This window comes from Python bivittatus, unplaced genomic scaffold, assembly GCF_059951505.1.
Source record: "Python bivittatus isolate LINGU-HERP-01145 unplaced genomic scaffold, Pbiv_v1 ctg000960_np1212, whole genome shotgun sequence".
NCBI lineage: Eukaryota > Metazoa > Chordata > Lepidosauria > Squamata > Pythonidae > Python > Python bivittatus.
Window position 1 is genome coordinate 2516095 of NW_028277124.1, and position 17426 is coordinate 2533520.

The following is a 17426-nucleotide window of genomic DNA, read 5'->3' on the forward strand; positions in this document are numbered from 1 at the left end:
ATGGCATCATCTTTTCCTAGTACATGGACAAGTGAGCATGCAGTATTAATTTGTGATATGCTTTATAGATACTTTACACATTTTTAAATGGAACATTGCATTGCCACCCCTAAAATATTCCAGAACTGAAAATATAGTGTCTGATCAGATTTGCAACCCTAGGATTTGGTTATTTCAAGACAGTATATGCTTATATTTGTATACATAGAGGCACATATCACAGGCTACTTTGTTCTTGGAGTTCCCAGATGACAGTCTCTCGTGACACCTAGTAGAGTCATGTGTTATACCAAGGATAGTTTCAAAAGACCTGTGTGATAAGTGGAGCTGTTTGTGGGGTAGATATAAAACTCCTATTGTATTTGTTTTAGTTATGTTTGGGAAGCAAGTAAGAATCAGTCTCATGGATATCTTGGTCAATTCTTGGTTTATTTTCTTACCTTTTAAAGCCGTATTTGCCTTGTATCTTTGTGGACTGATCTATAGAGGGCAGGGCACAAATACTGTTTAGGCTAGGAATGTACATTTGCTGAATATTCAGTAATGGTGTCCAACTAGTTAATGCCGTAAAGCTGCTTCAGTGACCTTGTTGGTACCTCATGCTAAACCAAAAACAAGCAAGGCACATTGTGGTTTGATGTTATATCTGAACCTGGCTGCAGACTTCCCAGGTAACTTTTAGCCAGCTTCTCTCTGTCTCAGCAAAATCTACCTCAGAAGGTTGTTGAGCTGGATATTGCCTTGAACTCCTGGGATGTTAAAGCGGGTTGCACATATCACAAAGAAATCTACATTTTGTTCAAGGGAAATATTTGTCAAGGCAGATTTCTTTCTCTGAAGGTCCAAAAAGATGAGCATTGCTGCATCCTTCCTTGTTTAGTTAGGGTGACCCCTTCCAAATGGGCATTTGAACAAATTATGCCATTCTGCTTAGTGACCTGTTGTTTCCAATTACCCTTCAATGACACTGACAGGGTTGAATGGCACAGCTGGAAGCTTATGACTGGATGTATCCATGGCAACCCTTGGGATGGAACATCACCTCTCCCAAGGCAGCTTTGGTTGCTGACTGAGAAAGAGAAACCAATTTTTCATCACAAGCCGATTTGTTTTTAAAATAGCCAACTGTAGAACTTTACACTGCTGCAGGACAAAGATTTTAGTTGTTGTGGGAATAAAATACCCCAGTCAAATGTGTTGCCCCACTCCCATGCTCGCTGAGTCACAGGTGAAGGGCTCTTTAACTTCATCCCTTTTGGAAAATTATTGTCCGTGATTTCCAGGGTTGCTTGCACCCACCACCCTCCCAGTCAATTCCTGTGTCTCGATGAGAGCAGCACATACACCACTCAGTTCAGCTTTCTTTCTTTCTTTCTTTCTTTCTTTCTTTCTTTCTTTCTTTCTTTCTTTCTTTCTTTCTTTCTTTCTTTCTTTCTTTCTTTCTTTCTTTCTTTCTTTCCTTCCATGTATAAGCAGTCAATCAATCAGCATAGAACTTTCCAGAGCCAATACTGTGGGTAATTAGCATGGACAATCTCAAAGGAAGTGGCCTTTGGTTGATCTAGCTTTAACCCTTTAGCAGCAGAATAGAGATGGAAAACAGGACACCAGGTGATTCTTCCTTTATTCTGCACCATTAAAGAAACAATTTGGTGGATGGAGATACTATATCCAACAATTCCCTCCCCACTATAAATAGCAAATGAGAGAAAGTGAAAGAAAGTACTGAAAACATTGGGTGTGCATATTTCCTTAAAGACTGGTTATAAAATCTAGCAAATTTAAAACATGTTCTCCTATAAGGAAAACAAAAATAATGTAGTGTTTCAATAATTTTGGTAGTGTTGTATGCAGATTCCATTTAAAACTGACAAACTGATCCATTAGTCTGCATTTGAGACTAAAAAAGATGCTAAACTGTGAGAAAGCTGTCAAAGTTACTTCACTCTCAGGCACACCTTTATTTTTCATAATATGTGAAAAATGGACTCAAAAGTTGGAATCCAAAGTTCAGGCAAACAAAAGAATTCAAAACTTTAAGATCTGATTTCAAATTCATATGTATGCATGAACACCCATTGTAGTCCAGAATAACTGTATTATAAGAAATTAATAGTTGGGTAATTGTTGGATGATATGCATACGTTTATTGTAATAAAACAAAGTTTAAGGGAACTGAATGGCTGAGCCGAAAAAAGCTGTATTTAAATTTATTTGAAACCTCTGTGCCATTTTACCTGTGATGCCTCGTTTACATAAGCAAATTATCACTTGATAGTAACAATCATCATATAATGAATAAGCATGAGCTGAATTTTAAGCCTTGTACTCATTCTAAAGAAAAAAAATAACAGTTGGCTTTATGCCTTACAATGTCTTTTCTCTAATGATATTGTGGTGCAAACGTCCCATCCCATTATTTCTTTTCTCCTATGGCTTTTTTCTGCACTATTTAAGCTGTAATTTCACTGAGAGCAGAAATGGATTCTAGGGTATATTAGAGCTGCATTCACTCAGACAAATGCATTCTAAACTGATCATTTGACTAGAAATATCCAACTGGCAGCCATATTAAAATAGGGATTGCACATTCTAATGCTGCATCTCCCCCTTCAGTTTTGCATGTCATGCAGATTTTCAGCTCTGTGTGTTCATGTGTCTGTAACCCTAATATGATTGTGCAAGACTGCAGACCCACTATAGAGATGTTGCATGTGAAAGTTCTCTGTAGTGAGTAAGATAAAAGGTTGCTGTTGAAAAGGCTACTATCAGTTTAAATAAATACAATAGCAAATCATCCAGATTGCATAATCCTGTCTTTCAGGACTTCATAATCAAGCCTGTGTGGCAAGGATTTTGAAAGCAGGAATTAATATTTCATTATTACTGGAGATTTTTTTTTCTAACAGTAGGACTTTAAAATTCAAATAACACAATACCAACTTCGTCTTGATTTACAGGAAGAAGCAGAAGTTAATTCTACTTTATCTTTTTCACAGTGTTTTGGAGTGAAGCCAATATCTGACAATTTTTAGAGAAATATTTTGCCACGCAAGTAGAGATGGCTAAAGATTTAGAGTCTAAGGCAAAGCTTCAAAATTATACATGCACACTACAAAAAGGAAGGCAGGAATAGACTAAAGTGATTATGATATTGAATCAGTAGAGCTTAAACTGGTTTTCACTAACCTTTCACACTGATTTTACTGCAGTCAGAGTATTATTAACTTACTATGGATTCAGCTGTGTTTAATAACCACATTCCTGCTAAGAAGATGAGTTATAAATGATTTCCTTGTGGTCTTTAATCCACACAGTGCTTAGAACCAGGATTCCTTAGCTTCAGCAGCTGAACCATATCATTTTTCTCCAGGCTGTGCCTTAAATGTGGTAAACATACAGGTTGGAATAATGTCATGTTTTATTTATGAGCATTTAAAGGCCAGATTGGTTGCTGTTAAAAGTTAATGTTGGATTAAATAGAACCAAATGTATGTAAAAGAGCAGTAGGGAGGGGCTGGGGGAAGTATAGGTAGATTAGTGGGCAGTACTATAGGCAGACTTTAGAGGATACAACTGATAATATCTATCAGGAGCGATGCTTGACTATCAGAGAGAAAACACATTTGTCTCTTCTGCGCTACAGTATTTGAGTGACTTGTGGACACATTTTAACAACCTCTCCCCAGTTATAAACTCTATTTGTGTTAGATAATGTGATTTCATTTCATATATGCCTTGCAAATAAAACATTTATGCAAGGCCCTGAGTAGAATACTGATGATTTAATTCATGTTTATATGAATAGGTGTGTATGCAACATAGACTGTAGCGGCTACAGTTTTAACCCTGTTTGTGCATCTGATGGAAGTTCCTATAATAACCCATGCTTTGTTCGAGAGGCATCTTGCCTGAGACAGGAACAGATCGATATCAGACACCTTGGACATTGCTCAGGTACCTTTAACTTTACTTTTCAATAGTGATTATGTTCACTGGATGATTGACTAGAGGTAATGTTGTTAATGTCAGAGATAGGGCTTTCTTTGTGGTTCTGCTTCCATAGAAGCATAGAAAATATGTAAAATGTTGGGTTTCATAGAGAATTAAAATGCCGGAAAGACTTTGCTTTCATTGAAAAACATGTACCCAAATATATTTCTAGACTTTTCTTCTTGGTTGGGTTTTCTTCTTTTTTTTTTAATCTTAAATGAAATATAAAAAGTTATATTTGAAGGGCTTGTGATCTGTGAAACAGAATAAACTGCATAACTAGTAAAAAAGTAGATTATGTGTTCTACAAAGGAAAGAAAATAACATATTTTTTTCAAGTAATTTTATTAAAGATTATAATTACAATAGTAAAAACTAATACAAACTGAGAGAGAGATGGAAAAATAGAAAGAAAGAGTAAAAGATGCAAAGGGGAAAAATAGTAAAGACATAAGGATTAGAAAGAAAAAAGAAAAGAAAAAGTATATAGTAAAGAAAAAGAAAAAAAATATCTAAAGAAGTAACACCCAACCTTCTTCACAAGTATAAACAATTTTAGTAATTTTTCACCTCCTTGTAAATAACAACAAATTATCTCTTCTACCCATATCCCATCTCTTATTTATAAACACATCCATAAAGCATTGTCATTTCAGTCCTTGTGTCAGCAAAAGTCCATTAAGGGTTACCAGAAATAACAAGTTATCTATTTTGACTTTGATCAAATAAATCAACTTTATATACATTCCTTTTACTTCTAACAATCCTAATCTTTAGTCCATTCAAATAATGTCACAGAACATGATTTCTTTTAATTTCTTCTTTGTCCCTTCTCATGAGATTTTTCAAAGCTTTGACAAGTCCCTTTTGTAAATCCAATACAGAAACATTATCCAGGTCACTTTCTTAGTTTATTGCTTGTATGTCCCTTTTAATTATTAAAATATCAGCCAGTTTCTTCTGTATGTCCAGTGTAACATCTTTTCCATGTCATTCCTGTAGCCTGTCATTTGTAAATTCACTTTCAACTCAGTCTCTGTCAAGTTCATTCTTCATCACTATGGTGTTCAGTCCACCATTTCTTCCTCTAGAAGTCCTAAACCTGAAAGAAAATAATATGTACATGATGAATATTTATGAAAAGTATTACAATTCAATTGTCTTGGCCTGAAACTGTGATCAATTTAAGTGCTGTTCAGTTAATATTCAAGGCCAGAAATGGTCAGGACTTCTCACATTTTATGTTCTAATTTCACTAGTGTGTCTTTGGTTGACTTTTGATACAAGAAATTCACATTCACTGGTCGTAGCCTATAGCTTTCTCCTTTGGAGACTGACATAGGGACATCCTATTATTTGAAGCATTGCGCCTGTCTCATTGGATATTGTTTGCAACATTGTTCATATTGGAAGTAATATTGCCATTATGTGAGCTCTGATGTATTTATTTATTTTAAAGAATTCTTCAATATAAGCGTCAGCACATTTGCCTTTCAATAGCTTCAAAGATGGCAAGGCTATTCCTCCCTTTTCCCTTCCCCTCTGCCATACCATGTCTTGGTGATTCATTGCTTAAAGGAATATTCAAGGATTAAATGCTGTTGGGCACACTTCAGTGCCAACATGAACATGCTCTGTTTTTCACAATTAACTACATTTACTATTAAAATGGCTTACATGTGCTGGTAATGAATGGAGGTTATCTGATGCATTCCTCACTGCTATCAGATGCGGCCAAAAGTTTAATCCTTTATGAAAACCAGACACAAAAACAGCACTGCAGACAGAAACTTTGGATGTTACAGATGATCTTGGATAGTTTATTCATTCAGTTGGTTATATTCAAATGAAAGACAATGATTTTCATATTTCTGGCATCAGGATATACCCTATATTAGAAGTCCCTGCTCATATTTCAGGTTACATTTATTAAATATACATATGTGATTCTGCTGAAAATGAGTAATTTACTGACAGTATAGGAAAAAACCAAATATCTCAATATATTGGCAAAAAACATACACATAATTTTGATTTAATAATTTTTCAATTAAACCACAATATTTTTCATATTTGTTCTTCACCCACATTCACACGTATTCACACGTATTCATATAAATTTTGTTCCTAGGCCGGTTAGAACAGTTGAAGTTTGAAGTTGAGATGCATATTTTCTGATTGATCATAACCAAAGCAAATTTCTATGTTTGCTGGTTTCTAGGGATGGGCAGAAAGTTCTGCTCACAGAACACCTAGTTTCTGGTGTTTTGTGTCCAGATAAGAACAGGAGAGAAACCACTAGGAAGATCATATGGGCCAGTATGTCAACCACCAATTGCGCTGTCCTTGATTTCAAGCATTCTATGTCTAATTGGCCCATGTACCTCTGATTTTCCCTTTCTCTACTTCCTCATATGCCATACTGGAGGTCCATAGTGTTGTCAATTTGGGGGGGGGAGGGGCTTTGAGTCAGTGTTGACTCCTGGAGTCTACCTGGACAAGCCCCTGCAGTTTTCTTGGCAAGATTTCAGAAGTGATTTGCCATTGCCTGCTTCCTAGGGCTGAGAGAGAGTGACTGACCCAACGTCGCTCAGCTGGCTTCATGCCTAAGGTGGGACTAGAAATCACAGTCTCCCAGTTTCTAGCCTGATGCCTTAACTACTACACTACACTACACTACACTACACTACACTACACTACACTACACTACACTACACTCTCATGATTACACTTTAAGGGTGGCATATCATGCCTAAATGTTGCTACATGTTTCACTGCTACACTGTGGTGGGAAAATAGGAAAGTATGAAATCTGTGCTGTTTTTACTGTTTTTTCCAACTTCTGCTAAAATTAAACCTTAATAGATTGGAACAGTAAAAGCAGTCCTGGATAATATAATTGTTTTAGCCATGTGAGAGGAATGTAGTGCATGTCATCTTCTATTTTACTGTTTCCTTTGGTACTTTTTTCTCTTCCTCCCAATAGACTCCGATGACTCCAGCTTATTGGGGAAGAAGGATGATGGAATGCAGTATCGGCCAGATGTGAAAGGTAGGGTGCAAATACTCAGGTGTCTGTCTCTTCACAACATGGCCGAGATGGCAGGATGCACTGGCAGTCTGTCCAAGCCTAGGGAGAGCAGACCAGAAAACCAACTCCACAGGAAGACCAAAACTACCCTTGTCTGAGATTAGCTATCGTAACTGAATCTTGCAGGTCTGATTGCGCTGTACCTCCTCCTCCTCCTCCTCCTCCTTATACTCCAGTGAGTCAGGGAGGCACTGGGCTGAGCGGCTTCTGAATACAATCTTGTTTCCCAGGACTTAAAGAATGCTTCAGCCCCCTTTGCCTGGGTAACAATTCTTCCATATTTCTGTCATGGTCACCTCTCCTACTCTCTATCCCTGATGCCCTTCAGCTGCTTTGAGACTTCTTAACTCCCACAATTGCCAGCCAGCAAGACTGAGGGCAGCGAAAGGCCAAGCTAAGAAACCATGTAGGGGATGCTGCTTTTGGGAAGACTGGGATAGGGAGAAGGGCAGCATTTTTATCTACCATTTTAAGTACCATTATGCATACTTAATATGCATAATGAATTAAAAGATTACTAATTATATGCTATATAAATCATAGTGTAACTAATACTGTAATGCTATACAGTAGTGCAATGTAATGCTATAGTGTAATACTATATACTAAATTAGGGTTGGCAAACTTTTTCTGTAAAGGGCCAGATTCCATCCCTCCTCTGCTTATGTGGGCGTGGCTAGCAGGTCTGCAGGCTAAGAAGTGTGGCAGCCATTGTATATCCCCAGCCCATCAGCAGGGAGGCTGCTGATTGGCCACTACCACTGCCTAGGACACCCTGCCCCTCAGCCCCCCCCCACCCTGAGAACTCAGCTGAGGCTCATGCCTGGCAATCTGTTGCTAGCCCACCCATGCATTCTTAGTTTGTGGGCTGTACGAAAACAGATGGCAGGCTGGATTTGGCCCAGGCTGTAGTTTGCTGACCCCTGTACTAAATTATACTATAGTATACTGTATATTAGTTTATATAACTATATATTAGTATGTATATATATTAATTACTCTATTAATATGATTACATACTGGGTGTCTTTGGGCCAGTCTTTCCCACTCAGCCCAACCTATCTCACTGGGTAGCTGTTGTTGGGAAAAAATGAAGGAAGGAAGAATATATATGCCACTTTGACTTGGAATGAAAGGCAGGATATAAATCACATAAGGATGGCTAATTCTAATCAAAGGCATGTCTGGCATTCTTCTTTAGATATATATGGAGTAATATTTCCTTGCTCCAGAAAATATTTAGTGTGGTGGGGTTTTAATACTTTAATTTTGTTCAATAAAAATTACGATAAAAGAAGTGTTAAAATAACTTGCTGTCCCCAATTTATTTCAAAGGAATCCATTTTTGCTCAAACACAATTTTACAAGCACTCTGTTGGCCTTGGCAGTTCTGCACCATGCACAGTAATGCACTTTGAATAATGAAGCCATTTTTATTTATTCAAGAAAATTTAGCATATCAATGGTTTCAAATGAACTGATCTTGTACTTCTTTTGCTTTTTCCCCCATAACAAGTCTGAGAATAGAGTTATGATGTGCCTAAGCCCTATGTGTATTTCTTCTATTAACGCTAAACACAATCCTGCTATTAAAGACTGGAAAGGAAGCTTTCATATATTGTTCTGAGCAATGGCTGACTCCAACAAAATAGATTTCCTCTATTCTGCACTTCAGTTTTAAAGGTGACTTTTAAAGCTGGAGAAAATGTGGAAAAGAAGCTATTTCGACAGAAAAGCAATTTCCTCCTCCTGTCACATTCTCTTCTCACCCTTTTATTGTTTATTGGAAAAACTGTGCTAGAAGAAAAGAGAAAAACTTGGAAGTTGTGAAATTTTTCTTGGGACATAGAGTGGATTTTTAAGAGGATTCATAATAGCAGCTTATTTTTTGCATTAATCAAATCACTATTAACTCTTTGAACATGCACCAGGAATATTAGCCTGTATTTAATCTTTTGATACATGGTTACTTTCCATAAGTATATCAAAATTGGAAAATTAATCTGAAGGGTAGCTTATCTGTGCTAGGTTTTAAAATCTGCTGAGGAGGTTCCCCTTGGTGTATAAACTGTATATTTTATCAGTTTTGGCATCTTGACTGTGGCTTGTTTGCTCCACTGAATTGCTTTTTTAAATGTTTATGTTTACATTTCATAATGTTGTGATTATATTAATATGTTTAAGATTAAATGATTGTTTTTAAATCTTCTTTGTGCTGCCTACTGTTTAACTGATGAAGACTGTTTAAATATCTTTTTAAAAAACAAATAGTATTCATATGAATAATTTCATAACGGCAGCAACAGGTGATAACTTGGAGATGTGAAGAGACTGTCATGAAGACTGACAGTCTTGCATAAATTACTGTTTACATCATCAACATATTTTGGGGTGAGTTTGCACATTCAAAAGCCAGGGATCAAGTAGAGTAGATTCCATCCAGTCTGCTGCTTTCTAGATGGCTTGGGTGCAGTTCTCATGACATGCTACTACCAGTGTAGCATATCTGGAAGGCAGCAGGTTGGAGAAGTTTGGTACAGAGTAATCAGAAGTACAGGTGAATGTGTTCTTAATTATACAGTATGTATCTTTACCAGTTAAACCATGATCTCTTGGAGAGTAAAAACTGGCTTGTAGACTGTGAGATGTGTATGTGGTGGTAAAAAACATCAAGATGGCAACTATGACCACAATGCATGTAAAAAAGGGGGCAGAGCTTTGACCATGCTGTCATGACCACCGTCTTGATTTTTTTGACCTTGCTTGCAGAAATCATGGCTTCTCCATCTGCTCTTCCCTATTTCACATAAACCCTCCTGTAGTGGAAAGAATAAAATCATTCAGTTTTTCTGAAATTTGCAAATCCTTGCTTCTAATCTATCTTGTTTTTTTAATATTTGCACTGTTTAAGCTGAAAGATTTACATCTTAACAATATGTTTCGTATGCTGATCCAAAACAGGCTGCCCCTTCAGGCACAGAAACAGACCAAAACTGCTGTGGTTTATTTTGTTGAACCTGACACTCTGTCTTTGAACTTGAAGCTTTATTTCAGAGCCTTTTTTGATTGATTGATTGATTGATTGATTGATTGACTGCTTATGTGCCATCAAGTCAGAGTTGGCACTTAGACCACATAGATAGATTTTCTCCAGGAAGATCCGTTCCCAACCTGGTTCTTCAAGTCTTCCAAAAAATTCACCCATCACCACCATAATTGAGTCCATCACCTTTCTGCTGGTCTACCTCTTTAAAAGCAAGAGGGATTGGGCTGGCTGGCTGGCTGGCTGGCTGGCTGGCTGGCTGGCTGGCTGGCTTTCTTTCTTTCTTTCTTTCTTTCTTTCTTTCTTTCTTTCTTTCTTTCTATCTTTCTATCTTTCTATCTTTCTATCTTTCTATCTTTCTTTCTTTCTTTCTTTCTTTCTTTCTTTCTTTCTTTCTTTCTTTCTTTCTTTCTTTCTTTCTTTCTTTCTTTCTTTCTTCTCCCTGCTAATTAAATGTTTATCAAAGCCATAAAGACACTTTCCTCATTTCCCCTCAAGCTCTCATGGAGCTATCTCTATGGAATTGGTCCATATGATGGGGAAAAAAACCAAGCAAACTGAATCTATATACGATCAATTAAAATAGGATAAAAATGGCACAAAAGAGTACAATATCTTTGGAGTTCTCAAGAACTCTTTATTAAGCAAGGTGTTACCAAAAATAGGTTATGGAGAAGAAAAGGTCCAAAAAATCAGGACAAGTGTTTCAGACATGTTAAAGTCAGATGAAGTTTGAAGTCTGGATATAGTGGACAGTGGTGCAATCAGTGACTAAAAGATGACTCTGCTCTCACTCCAGTTTTAAAAATACTAAGACTGTCCATTTGTCAAGTTGCTTTCATTCTGAATAAAAATTAATATTGTGGTAATCTTTTCTCTATTTGAAACTGTCCTATGACTGAAGTGATATACTTCTTATCAAGGCAATGAAATGTATTTTCTGCATGGATAAATAAATGAAATATTATTTTCAAATAATGAGGTTTGTAAATATTTATTTAGATCTATAATCCTTTGAACATTCTCAATATTTATAGTAATCAACCCAATTTGATCCATCAATGCAATTCAGCATATTTTTATTTAGATCTAGTTTTAAGCATTTACAGTAAATAAATGATTTATCTTTGTTATTTAATATGGATACTAGTTGTTTTCATCACTGGATTTAACATTATTAGATTTTAAAACTAATATTATCACCTAAAAAGTGTAAATGTTCATTCAAGACGTTGAGATCAAAGATGTGCTAAAATTCAAATGAATATACTGAACTTTCAAAATGCCTTAATTGCATTTGATATTTCTTGCCTACTTTAGAATTATCCTGTCTTTCTATATTTTAGGAATATTTAAATTAAATCAAAACATATATGATAATATTTATGTCATTTTTTTCTAAATTAGTTGACTTAGTTGAAAACCAAAAAAATATCTGTTTTAAATATTACTAAAATAGCAGGTGGGGTGACAATTTTATTGTGGAGATGCCGTATTGTTTATATGGTCCTGAGAAAGTACCCACAGATTAGATTTACAGTATTAAGTAGAGGGATGATCTCTTCAAAAAATATATTTGTAAAACAATATGGTACTCTTTCTTGTATTTTTGTTTCATACAAAAGATGCAAATGATCAAAGAGAAGACATCTATATTGGAAATCATATTCCTTGCTCCGATAGTTTTAGTGGCTACTGCATCCATGGGAAATGTGAATTCATTTATTCAACACAGAAAGCTTCCTGCCGGTAAGTCAATTAGACCAATAAAAGCACCATCTGGAAATCTACAGTTCTGTTATAATATTAAGTATGGTCCTGGAGGCAATAGCCATAGATAGTTTGATAGGAGGTTCTCCTCTCTCCTGTCCAGATGGGTTTTAGGCAAATCCAATGTTTTGTTTTTGTTAAACTACCATTTTTAATTTCTATTATGCTACTATTTTCTAAATATGGATTGCTAGACTTACCTCTGTTTTACTCCTGCCTGCCCATGTAAACAGAGTAGATTCTTTATAAAATTGTTGGAACAAAACTAAAGAAAGGAGGTAACAGGGAAAAAAAGGTAGGTTTCATTTTGTAGGAGTGCCAGTTTCTCTCTGTTTGTGGGGCCATTGACAAGTGGTCACCACAGCTTTCTCTTCCCCCTTCCCCCCAACTCATGCACAAGGATGCATGAACAACCTGATGCTTGCACTAAAGTTGAGTGGGCTCTTTCTTTCTGAAATCACCAAGGGCTGACTGATGGCAGCTTTCTGTCAATTACTGCTCTCTTTCCCAAGGCAATCTCTGGGGGGACAGAGATCAAAGAGGAAGTGGCAGAAGATCTATTATTCAGTGAAATTATATATTATAAATGATATAGACATAGATATAGGCATAGGGATGAATCCCTAGAACTCTTACCAGTTTATTATATAATAATAATAATAATAATAATAATAATAATAATAATAATAATAATAATAATAAACTGTAAAAAATAGACAAGAAAGTCCTCTAGTAACAGCACTTCCTATTATCCTTTTCAGCCAGCCTGCTTAAACCCAGCAAAAATAAGCCTATTAGTTTTTTTCCCTATCTTCTTTGAATCGCTCTATGGCTTTTATCCCCTTCCCCATGGGCAGCAGGAGAGCAGGTGGCAAAAGGTTGGGGTACAAAGAGAATAAATATGGACAGCGCTCACCTTGATTTGATTTGCTGCAGTTCAAGCAGGGTTACTTGCATGAGTGTTCCCCTCCACCACCCTGGTTCACATACTTCTCCCCACTCCAATTAGGAGCCAGAAGTGCATATGCATTTCTGTATGCCTTTCCAACCTTCTCTTTGCCTGGGGAAACTTCAGTACAATTGCAGTTGATACGGTTAGATGGCATAAAGAGATGATAAAAGATGGTGCTGAAATGTTCTGGAGAGGATAAAGATATCAGTTGAAGGCTTTGGCTCATTTCTCTGGCATAAATAGGCATGGATTGCACTTTTTTTTTTTTAAGGAAAGGAAGGGGGAAATCCTTGTGGCTGTTGTATTCATATTAGAATAAATGTCATTGCACTTTTTATTGACCAGCCTTGAATTAAAGTTGCAACTATGCCTGCAAGAGTTTTAAAAGCAACTGTGATTCTGTATTTGGATTAACCTGTGCTTAGAATGCTCCAATTAAATTATCAAGATGTAAACGTTCTACTTGGAGAGGTAGAAATAGTCATGCTGATTTAACAGTAATTTCTTCCCAAGAAACCGAGAACTGAGCAAATGCACACAGGCATCCACATACACTCACCTAGAGGACGATTGTTAGGATGAAAAAAAGGCATTAAGGGAGAAGAAAGAAATAAGTCTGTCTACCATAAGTATATAAATACTGTGATCATAGATACACTGTAAAAATAGTTGTTTCTAATCTTCTGCACTTTATTAGTACAGAGTATGCTCTTACTTTGTCTTCTGTAGACAATTTAAATTTTATAAATCTCTGTACAATCTATACATTTCTATAAATCTTGGTGGAGGTTATCTTACGCTTTTTTCATGAGTATAAAGGCTCATGGCTGAATCTTTCTCACTTGTATGGTGCAATCCGCAAAATAATCTGAATGTTGAAGATGCTCTTGCTTTAATCTTTTTATTTATTTTTTAAATTTGGTCTGAAAGCACAAATCTTTTTATTAGGTCGAATCTCAGAAAACATACTTGATATACAGTATGTCACAATTTACTAAAGTATGTGCTGAGAGTTGCAAGAATATTTGACAGAACGTTGGAAAAGAGGAACATTGGAAATCCAATGATGGATTATATATCCATAACAGAAGTCTGACCAAATTTAAGCAGGAATGGCTTCCTTATATACTACACATTACACAACAGAGCAAATTTAGACATTTGGAATATAGTTGCTAGGAAATAAGATGTGAGACCAATTAAAAAAAAAAAACTAGACAAAAGGATTTAAACAGATATTAGCAATAATCTTCAATGTTCAGTGTAAAGTATAAATATCTAAGTTGTAGTCAGCAGTTGGGAAAACAAAGGGAAGGGACGGGGGAAAGTGTCACTAGAAAGTCTTTCCATAACGTTTTTATTTATGCTTAATAGTTGTTCCTCTTTGTTTTATTCTATTGTCTGTTGTCATTATGTAATGTAGACTTTTTTTGTTTGTATTTTACTATTCTAGCAGGAAGAACGTATATTTTAAAAAGAATATTCCTACTACTAAGAATTTTACTCTTCTTTTTTAGGTGTGAATCTGGATACACAGGACAACATTGTGAAAAAACAGACTTTAGTATACTTTATGTTGTCCCGAGCAGACAAAAGCTCACTCACGTCCTTATTGCAGCAATAATTGGAGCTGTCCAGATTGCCATTATAGTTGCGATTGTTATGTGTATAACCCGGTAAGCTCACAGGCAGAAAATAACAAGGGGTACCTTTTGGTGTTTCTTGGTTTTTATTTTGTTAAGCTCACTATTCATACCTTCCCACCTTCTCTCTTCATGGATTGTTGAGATAATAAGTGCTTTTGTTACCTGACAAGTGTTGTCTCTTTCACTTCACTCTCTTTCCATGGAAGTGGGTGTATATGTGTGAACACACTTATACACATTCTGAGTCTATATATAGTAAGTGCATGTGTTCTATTATTAACAAGGTAAAATATTTAGGTAAGTTTTCTTGATGTAAATGTCACAAGATGCCACAGTCCTATAATCAAACTTCTACATGTAGGAAGATTTTTGAATTAGAGCTCAGCGCAAATGGCCTTTCAAAATTGTTTACCAAATTTATGGACAGAGGAAAGGGGAAAGAGAAATTCTCCAGCAATTTGTCAAAACTAGGACTCCCCCTTAGTGGTGACAGCTGCATTGCTATTGAAAACAGGCAAAGGGAGGAATTCTTTCCCCAAGTTTTCCTGGGATTAATTGAAGCATAGGATGCAAATCACTGGAGACAGAGTTATATAAGGAAAGATACAGTTATATAAAGAAAATGAGCATTTACTCCTTGGCCACCTTGTAATTAAATAAGTGCAAGAATGCCACATAAGAATTTCTTATTTGAAATAATTTTGAAAACAGATGCTCTTTCACCAAAATGAATGAAAACTCAGGGGAAAAATTGAGAATTTCTCGCTCTGGCACTAGCCTGCATCCACAATAGTATGTTGGCATTAAGGTCTGAATCCATCAATACTGTAATGGCATCAACTCATTTCCTATCTGCTCACCGTCCTATCTGCCTGTCCCCCTTTCTGTATCATCGATCTCAAACTGCTAAAATGTTTTTACAAGGAGGCATGTTGGCTTCATTCATCTCAGTTATTTCTAGGGGTGGAATAAGTACAGCAAAGAAATAGAAGGGAAATCAGGCTCTGGAATATGATATACATGCCAGCCCTTGTTCCTTTAATCCATGCTATGGCTTAAAATACTTCTACAGGATTGCTGCTTGCTCATCCACGCCCATGTCAAAGATAGATTCTCTGTGGCCCTATTTACACTCACAGGATGAATTCCAATTCCTCACGGTGAAGGAACAATTTGAACCTCTCCTCTCCATCTGTGTGTATCATTTACTATGTGCTTGGATCGCCATATAATATCCCACTTTGAGTACAGGGCTATCAAGAATGCCTACTCACATATGAAGTTGTAGATGCCTACTCATTTGTTAGTTGACTTGCTTGGCATGCAGGACTGAAGGAGAAGGCCTCTCCTCCATCTTGCAAAGTAGTAACCATTTTAATGGAATTATAAACTGGGTTTATGTGCCTTAGAGAGCCAGTTTGGTGTAATGGTTCAGGCACCTGGCAAGAAATCAGGAGACCGTGAGTTCTAGTCCCACCTTAGGCACAAAGCCAGCTGGGTGACCTTGGGCCAGTCACTTTCTCTCAGCCCTAGGAAGGAGGCAAGGGCAAGCCACTTCTGAAAAACCTGGCCAAGAAAACTGCAGGGACTTGTTCAGGCAATTGCCAGGAGCCAACACTGACTCAAAGGCACACGCATACACACACACGTACCTTACCTATTCTCAAATGTTGTGTTTATTGTTTCCTTGTATAGTTTGCATAGCTTTTCAAAACCAAGAAAAACCAATCTCTTACATCAGTCAACCTGCAGGACAATAACTGTGCTCAAAATAATTTCCTGCTTTATATTCCCAAAGCTTTATCCCACAGCATTAACAAAATATTATTCGAAGGTCAGCACTTGCTTGGCTGGATGACATATCATGGCCAACATAAGCGATAAATTCCCCAATACAGACTGCCTCCAGTTGCTGAAATTACCCCAGAGCCAGTGAGTGTGAGAAGTCCCCCACAGCTGGAATGGGCTTCCTATCTTTTTAGAATTCTCTTGGCTTCTCTTCTTTGATAGATGATAGCGAATAGACCGTGTTCTAGCAACAAACTCAGAGTGGGCTAATAATAAAGAAATTAGTTTGGAAAAGCCTTTTGAAGTTGTTCAGTAAAGCAAAATAAAATTATGTTTCATTTTTCATTCTGCTGATATACTGAAGTGAAGCAGTGTTACAAGCTTTTCAGCAATAAGGCTTTCCAGAAAATGAGTTAAAGGATCAGATTTGCTATACGCAATAAATGCATTTATTTGCCCATAAACCCTAATAGAAGTAATAAAGTACGTGTGTGTATTGTCCAAATATAGTTAGAGGTGTTATCTTAGATAGATTTGTTCACTTTATGTTCTACGCATACATATTCATACGTATTCAAAAGTAAGTCCCACTGAGTTATATGGAGCTTAATCTCAAGTAAATGTAAATAGGATTACAACCTTTGATGATAAGCTTTTGATCTTGGTTTCTTATCCTGGCACTTAACCATCAGTACTCTGTTACTGTTTGGAACACTGTTGTAGCCAAACAAGGTTATCAAGAGAGAGGGAGAAAGAGGATATCCAGCAAAGCTAGTGAGCTTTAATTATGGTTAAGTATGCCGAGCATGATTCACAGTGGCTTTTTGATTAAGAGAATCTTAATTTTCCTCCTGGCATGTTTTGTTTGTTCTCATTGTGCATGCCCATTTACAGGTCCCCCAGATAATTCCAAGCATGAAGGAAGGGGAACCTAGTTTCTTGCATCTTGGGTTCATGAAACTGTGCCATGACAAGTGTGTAATATGGAAATTCCAAATTAGGAGCTGGCATCAGGTTCTACATTATGACTGCATCAAGTTCTCCATTCAAATGTATTCTTTGTAGAAGTTTTACATTAAATGTATGTACCCAAAAGAAATACTAGTTGTCCCTCCCCCCCAATAATGAATGTTTAAAAGTATT

General features: G+C 36.5%; 1 protein-coding gene across 1 annotated transcript in view; it reads left to right on the plus strand.

Moving 5' to 3' along the window:
• Positions 1-17426, plus strand: part of TMEFF1 (transmembrane protein with EGF like and two follistatin like domains 1) — an 89306-nt gene that overhangs the window by 69861 nt on the left and 2019 nt on the right. Inside the window, exons 6-9 of the mRNA XM_007424388.3 lie at positions 3809-3957; positions 6980-7045; positions 11753-11876; positions 14367-14525. Coding sequence (XP_007424450.1) covers positions 3809-3957; positions 6980-7045; positions 11753-11876; positions 14367-14525 — 498 coding nt within the window. The remainder of the gene's footprint in view (positions 1-3808; positions 3958-6979; positions 7046-11752; positions 11877-14366; positions 14526-17426) is intronic.